Source organism: Hetaerina americana, unplaced genomic scaffold, assembly GCF_022747635.1.
Source record: "Hetaerina americana unplaced genomic scaffold, ioHetAmer1.1.p SCAF_23, whole genome shotgun sequence".
Classification (NCBI taxonomy): domain Eukaryota; kingdom Metazoa; phylum Arthropoda; class Insecta; order Odonata; family Calopterygidae; genus Hetaerina; species Hetaerina americana.
In genome coordinates this window covers 2,193,385-2,200,847 of record NW_027286797.1, presented here as the reverse complement: position 1 = coordinate 2,200,847, position 7,463 = coordinate 2,193,385, and the positions used below count along the sequence as shown (strand labels likewise).

The 7,463-nt window shown below is 35.8% G+C and overlaps 1 protein-coding gene across 2 annotated transcripts in view; it reads right to left on the bottom strand.

Moving 5' to 3' along the window:
* Window positions 1-7,463, bottom strand: part of LOC139689412 (ER degradation-enhancing alpha-mannosidase-like protein 1) — a 56,570-nt gene extending 49,107 nt beyond the window's left edge. For both annotated transcript variants that reach the window (XM_071586514.1, XM_071586515.1), the window contains exons 1-3: window positions 6,994-7,463; window positions 6,455-6,631; window positions 4,626-4,797 (exon numbers count right to left, since the gene is read on the bottom strand). In XM_071586514.1, coding sequence (XP_071442615.1) covers window positions 4,626-4,797; window positions 6,455-6,631; window positions 6,994-7,265 — 621 coding nt within the window. In that variant the 5' untranslated portion in view covers window positions 7,266-7,463. The remainder of the gene's footprint in view (window positions 1-4,625; window positions 4,798-6,454; window positions 6,632-6,993) is intronic.

Sequence of the window (7,463 nt, the reverse complement as noted above, 5' to 3'; positions counted from 1 at the left end):
TAATAAGCATTTTTTAAGGAATGGAAAATACATTTTTTCATTATTCAGCCATCTATAGTGAATGGGTATTTTCCTCAGAAAAGCTCAACTAATCTCTTAGAGAGAAAAAGACAAATGACTGGAAAAGGACGAATACTGATGGCAAGGATCGCTGATACCGATTCTTTTGTATCATACGATATACATTAAAATAATGCAGGGTAGAACCTTAACTCATAGATTACCTAATAAAATAATTAAAAGATAGCATATGAACTATTTATAGCATAGTAAGTAAAACTAATATTTGCTCGCCTTAAATGACAATGCAGAACTCTCAGGTCAAATGAATTCAAGGGAAATAATAACGGGAAAGTGGGGATAGTACAAAAATTTTTTTACTACAACATTTAATATTATTGACAATTTTTGATATTTTGAAATGAAAAACTTTTAAGAAAGCCACGGTATTTCAAGCTTCTACTTTGAAAAATTATACCAAAGTTTCAAACCATTTAACTATCTCTACAATTGTAATTTTATTCCAATTTAGAGGTACTAAGAAGAGAATAGTATGGACTATCCACAAACCACTATATTTAACATATGGATAATCGAGTGTTTAACGTGTTGCCATGCATGCCCAACAAAATAATTTCTCCCACAAAGTGCTTTTGGCTATCTCAACTTTAAGAGATACTCGTTTTATATCAAATAATTATTCAATTCATTCCTTGCAAAATATTTTCACATACTTTTCCATTTCCATTTCACACAATATGGTCAATAATAAAATGTCTGACAAAATGAAGTCAGGAAAGTACCATTATAAATATGCAAGTAATTTGCCGACAATAAGCAAAACAACTATCAACCATAATCTGACTGTAGCATTTTCTATGGAATCATTGAAATATATAAGGGCTGTTCAATAAAGAGTAATAATATTTTTATTCCCACCATTCATTGAGCAAAAATTTTATTTTATCATAATGCTAGGTTAACTCAATGAGCACTATCCTTAGTTTCATGTTAAAATTACCAGACTATTTAAAAGAGAAATGCAGAAAAGAGAAACTGTCCATAAGACATTATTACTTATTACAACTTGCTAAAAGTTGCTAAAATTTGAATAGTAAGGAACAAAAAAGATTCTAGCACAAAAATAATAATTTTTATTTACATTTATAACTGCCAAGAAAAAAGTTGCCTGGAGTGACACTGGCATTTGAGGGCATATCATTCAGCATTTCTCACTGTGACTTTGGCACTTAAGGGTTACTTGTAATTTATGAGCAGGTTTCATTAATTTAGGCCCAGTATTGTATTGAGGCAGCTGCTGCAGATTGAAGCATGTTCAGTTCACCTACACAATAACGATATGAGATGTTCTCCCCCTATTGTTATTCTATCAAGTCAGTTATTCTTGAGAATCTACTTGTGCATAGCAGAAAGAGAATACATTAGAGAAAAAGATACATTGTGAGAAATGGTGCATGCCCATTTTAGGTATAAAATTCAGGCAAGGAAATCACAAAAACATTGCCACTTTTCTCTTAAGTGAGAATACTATTTCTCATTACTAAGAGCTCTCATTTCTGCTCCTCACTGGCATTTGGTATTTTTTGGCACATTTTGCCATTTTTGGCTACTAGTACCAGTTGCAAGTTATTGTCGAAGGGCTTGTATTTCTTCACAATACAATACATTATCCCATTTGGGGAAGATTGGGGTAAGGAGCTAGCAGAGCTAGGATAATAAGCTTTCACTCAACCCAAGAGACAATAACAAAATTAAAGCTATTAGGTTAGTCTTTTTCACTGTCATTAACGAAGTAATAATATTTAAATGTAATGAAATAATTGACTTTGTAATTCCACACACTTTATTTAAAAACACGACCAGGTTTCGACGTTGAACGTCATCATCAGGTGGTCCTCATAGAAGCACGCTGGCTATATATACCTTCTGATCATAGGAGGGGGGGGTTGGTCAGAGAGGGAGGTTGGAGGGGTAAAAAGGTTACTATGTAGCTGGGAAGAAAAGAGAATTACATTTTTGATTTAGAAGAGTGGTAGGTCTAGGAGTGGGGAGTGGGAGGGATACAAAATTTCGTTGGCAAGATCATCTTTCCAACGGACACATTTCAAAATTTATAACTGCTCCAAAGCATCGAGCCTTTGACCTTTTTCTTCAAAATGAATAATTTTTGTCACAAAGTCACTTTTGTGGTCACTTTCGATGAGGTGCTTTGCAAAGAGGGATGTTATGTTCTTATTTTTTACACATGTTTGGTGTTCTTTAATCCTTTCTTTAAATTTCCGTCCTGTTTGTCCAATATACTTTGTGCTACAATCCGAGCACTTTAACTCATACACTCCACTCCTCTCGTTTTCGGGGACTTTGTCTTTAGTGTGAGAGATCAGGTTCTTAAGGCATGAACCACTGTAAAAGGCACATTCAATTTTTTCTTTAGGTAAACTTTTAATTACTTTTTGAGAAATAGTCCCAAGATATAGTATTCTCCGCCATTTGGCAGTGGGATCTTTTACATGTTCGGGGTTGTAAATGTGGCTTAAGGCTATTTTTGTAAGTTTATTCCGGTAAAGTTTATTTATTAGATCTTCTGAATAACCATTGTTTACTGCTAACGTTTTAATTACATTAAGTTCCTTATTTACATTGAATTTTGACATAGGGATAGCGGTTAAACGGTGGATCATTACATGAAATGCCATTTCATGCAATGATCTACCGTTTCCCAAATGGCGGAGAATACTATATCTTGGGACTATTTCTCAAAAAGTAATTAAAAGTTTTCCTAAAGAAAAAATTAAATGTGCCTTTTACAGTCGTTCATGCCGGAAATTTAAAGAAAGGATTAAAGAACACCAAACATGTGTAAAAAATAAGAACATAACATCCCTCTTTGCAAAGCACCTCATCGAAAGTGACCACAAAAGTGACTTTGTGACAAAAATTATTCATTTTGAAGAAAAAGGTCAAAGGCTCGATGCTTTGGAGCAGTTATAAATTTTGAAATGTGTCCGTTGGAAAGATGATCTTGCCAACGAAATTTTGTATCCCTCCCACTCCCCACTCCTAGACCTACCACTCTTCTAAATCAAAAATGTAATTCTCTTTTCTTCCCAGCTACATAGTAACCTTTTTACCCCTCCAACCTCCCTCTCTGACCAACCCCCCCCTCCTATGATCAGAAGGTATATATAGCCAGCGTGCTTCTATGAGGACCACCTGATGATGACGTTCAACGTCGAAACCTGAAGAATTCTGCATGTCCGGGTTTTCACCGCGTTGTTGTTTGAAGCCGACAACAGTTTCGCCGAAGTTTCATCCGGCGTCTTCAGGTCGAAGATGAGGGACTCAGATTTCCGAAACCTGGGTCGTGTTTTTAAATAAAGTGTGTGGAATTACAAAGTCAATTATTTCATTACATTTCAATATGTTATGCAAATTCCATAAAGTTACGCCTGAGACAACAAATTTTAGAAGTAATAATAGCTTCAAGTTATAAAGTATTATGTGACTATTATTATGTTTGTAATAATTTACGTCTATGATTTGATTGAAGTCCATTTAAAGAATGTTGTTCCTTTTGGTCAAAGGATTTGTAGGCACATGGAGAGGAGAGACCATTACTATAAATTTCCAATCAAAGCCTAATAGGTAGAGAACATAACTCTGAGATAGTTTGACGCAAGTTTTACTGGGCTTGGGAGCAGGCAGTTTCCCTGGTTGCCAGCAAGATAAGAGTTGGAGAGCTCATTAAATAAATGGAGATGCTATTATGAAATCATTATTTATTAACAATGCAATCGATCACAACCAAATTATTTGCCACAAAAATTTTTAACTAAAGTGGGTACAACGAATATAATTCAACACACATATCTGAAGAACTAAATGGATCTAAACTGATTAACAGGAAATCAAACAATGTATTCTTGGGTTCATTTTACCACATCTTTGCTTAATGACTGGTCCTATGGAATGCATAAATGCAATTAAGAGTGGTACAAGTATGTGGAGCTTTATTTTTCTTCAAGGACAGGATTTACTAAATATCTCCATCATAAAAATATATTCATTTAGCAATAGTGGTAGCATAGATATAAGGCAGCAATTACTATATTTTCCCATCGATAGCACACCTTGTGTATGGTATGCACCCAGAACTTTAGACTCAATATTTTATATCCAATATCCTCAACCACATGTTATTATTATTACAGGCAGTCTACCTGTTAGGTAAATTTTTCATGGACACTATCCACAGCTATATTTCTAAGCCATGCCTAACACAGCATAAAGTGAATCCCTGCACAAAAAAAACCCCTCTTCAATCCCTCATGTTCTCTGCCTTCCCTAGTTCCATCCAACTCATCTGCAGTCTCTTCTTCTCCCTCCCTTCATTACAAAACATTCTACTCTCAATCAGTCTTCAACAATCCCTTGACAATTAAAATGACCACCATCAACTTTCCTCGTCTACTTTAAATGTCTCTCAACAACCCTTTCCTTCTCTCGAACATACTAAGTACTTCATTTGTTATCATTCCAATCAATTTTACCCATGCCATTCCCAGACAAACTTGGTGGCAATGAAACAACTATTTAATACTTACTCTTGGATATGGAATGCCTGTGGTGCTCTTCTCAAATGCAGGAAGGAGTCGAGATGCCAAATCATGAGCTAGATGTAACAGCTCCCCGTCATACCAATCAGGCTTCAATTCTCCAAAGGGCTTTTCCGGATCCATTATCAATAAATGAGCCGAAATCAATGAGCCCAAAACCCTGAAATTAAAAATCAATGTTGTCACTACAGTAAGACTGTTGAAAATAAAACCACCGAGGCATCATCCATAAATTTGAAGCTAAATATTTTCATAACCTTTGCATTTTTCTTATTAGTAGGATGCATTTAACAATAAATTTTCTGCAATATTTACCATTACAATAATATCATTTACTCTACATAATGACTTCTGAATTAGTAATTTCTGGGTTAAATAAGCAAACCCCACACAGTATGTTGTACAAATCTTTACTGCATTTTAATTTTGAAAAGTCTACGACAAATGTTACACACCAATTCACACTTTTTATGGGGCCATTAAAAGCATAATTCTGAGGGAATCTAACAAATGCAAGAGGAAACAATTGGATACGCTATAATCCAGGTCAGAGAAAAAACAAAAATTGCATCAAACCCAACTATAAACTATAGCGCATACAAATCACCATTAACACCTATGAATAGCATCATGCCATGAATTTGTTTCCCAGTATTTTTGTTTCTTCAAAATACTCACCTCTAGCATTTGGAAAAATTCAAATGTTTGACCTAGGCATGGTTAATACAAATTGCCTACATATTGTGACAGGTTTAGGGTAGGTCTTGAAAGCGATTGCGTATCCCCATAAGTGCATACATTTTTCAGTGTGCGATTAAACATGTTTTGTATTCTTTCTTTCAATGGCTCCACAAAACTTTGGGTTCTTCCTAATACCTCCCTCTTTACTTCTTCCCCAATCACCAAATATTATCCCTTTGATCAAATTTCAACATCCCACTACCTTTCACTATCTCCTCCATCCACTATTATCATACTCCTATTTCACTCAGTACCTTCCTCTCTTGCCCTATCATTGTGAACATTTGAGGATTCATCATTTCCAAAAATACTTAGCCAGCCTCATACCATGGACCACAATCTTGATGTTTTGGAAGGGCCTGCACATTCTGTTGACCCCTAGAGCTGTACTAAGGGGTGCAATGAAAACTGCTTTTGGCAAGGTCATTCATGCCAGTTAGGTCGATGGGTAACAGCCAGACAAAAGGTAGTCCTTGGCAGTTTCTCATTGCAAAATGTATCTCACCCCATTGGGGCGGCCATTTCTGTGATTGCATCACGTAAAACACTATTGTGACAGTGGGAAACCACCTCCATCACCCCAATAAAATTAAAGGAAGCAATGAGATAACGAATCCTGTCAACTACGGCACCCGTGCCCAGAAGTGGGAGATACAACACTTCCGCAACCATCAATACACAAAATCGTCACACAATCAAGTTAAAGTGAAGGAAAATAAGATACAAAAGAGGACAGCAACGACTAGGGAAGTTACAAGTAATGTTAGGGCGATAAAGAAGGCAAGGGAACTAGAAAACATTTCAAAAATGAAGTGATCACTAAATTAAATTGAACATCGCTCCCAATGAGAATTCGCAATTCCCACATTATAATCCCGATTTAAAAATAAAATTCTTGACTTTTCCTCTATGCTAGCTGGAAATTTTAAGAAACTAAGTAATCACGAACTTTTCCAAATTCCCCCAAATAAGTGCCCACCCTGCATTATTTCACATTTTAAACGGGTCCATCCCATTTATACATGAGTACCCTCATAATAATGATTAAAGTCCATGTTTAAAACCAAGATACTCACCTGATATTTACCTCAAAAACTTGAACAACATTATCCTTATCAAAACTGACACTTCTGACAACTAGTTCCACTGCCTCTTTAAACCTAGTGGCGTTTCCCATAATAGCCAGAGTATCTAAGGAATCAACTAATGTAAGGCAATAGTCACCGAGGATGTCATTAATGTTGATATTTGACCTGCAATACAAATAAGACAATTACAATATTTTATATCAAGTTCCAGTTCGGCAGATATCAAGTCCAGTATAAATATAAATGGTTAATGACTGTAACGAGGAAATGTGAAACTTCAAAAAAAAACTTCATCATGAATACATCATATTAGACAAGGCATTCAAACAATTCACAAATAACTACGCTTTCGTTTTTGTCAGCTTACGTGTGCTCTCTTTATGCTCCGGAAAGTGTTCGAAAACAGAGCCCACATGCCAACTCATAAGAACGTTAAATTTTGTCTAAGAGACCTCCCGGGCCCCCTTAAATGGTAGGCTTGTGACAGCTCACTCCAACATTGTTCACGACATCAAAAAGAAACTTACGGGTTGGCATAGTCTGGTCCTCTTCCAGTGCATTGTATGGGATTTAGTTCATCCATTGGGAAAGCATGCTTCATGTAGTTGTCGTATCCAAAGTTGAACATTTTTTTCGCTTCCCCAAGCATGTGTAGACGTAATCTTTCGGGGAAAAACCCATATTTTTTCTCCAATGGGTCCCATGGCTTTTTGAAAATGTTCAGTGACCCATAAGAGTCTATAATCACAGAGACAACTAGCAAAATAGATATTCTAACATACGGTAAGAGAGGATACATCTTCTTCGGGATGACACCATGATATTTGTCATGAATAAGATTTTGCTCTTAAAAGCAACACAATCGGCACGACAACATTCTGTTAAATGAGAACTGTGGTGCACAATCTGCAATGCGGAAGACAACCAACCAAAATTTCAGTCTGCGCAATGCTACTTTTAAGATGAAAAGAAATTTTGACAGAATTTCACCTTGTTA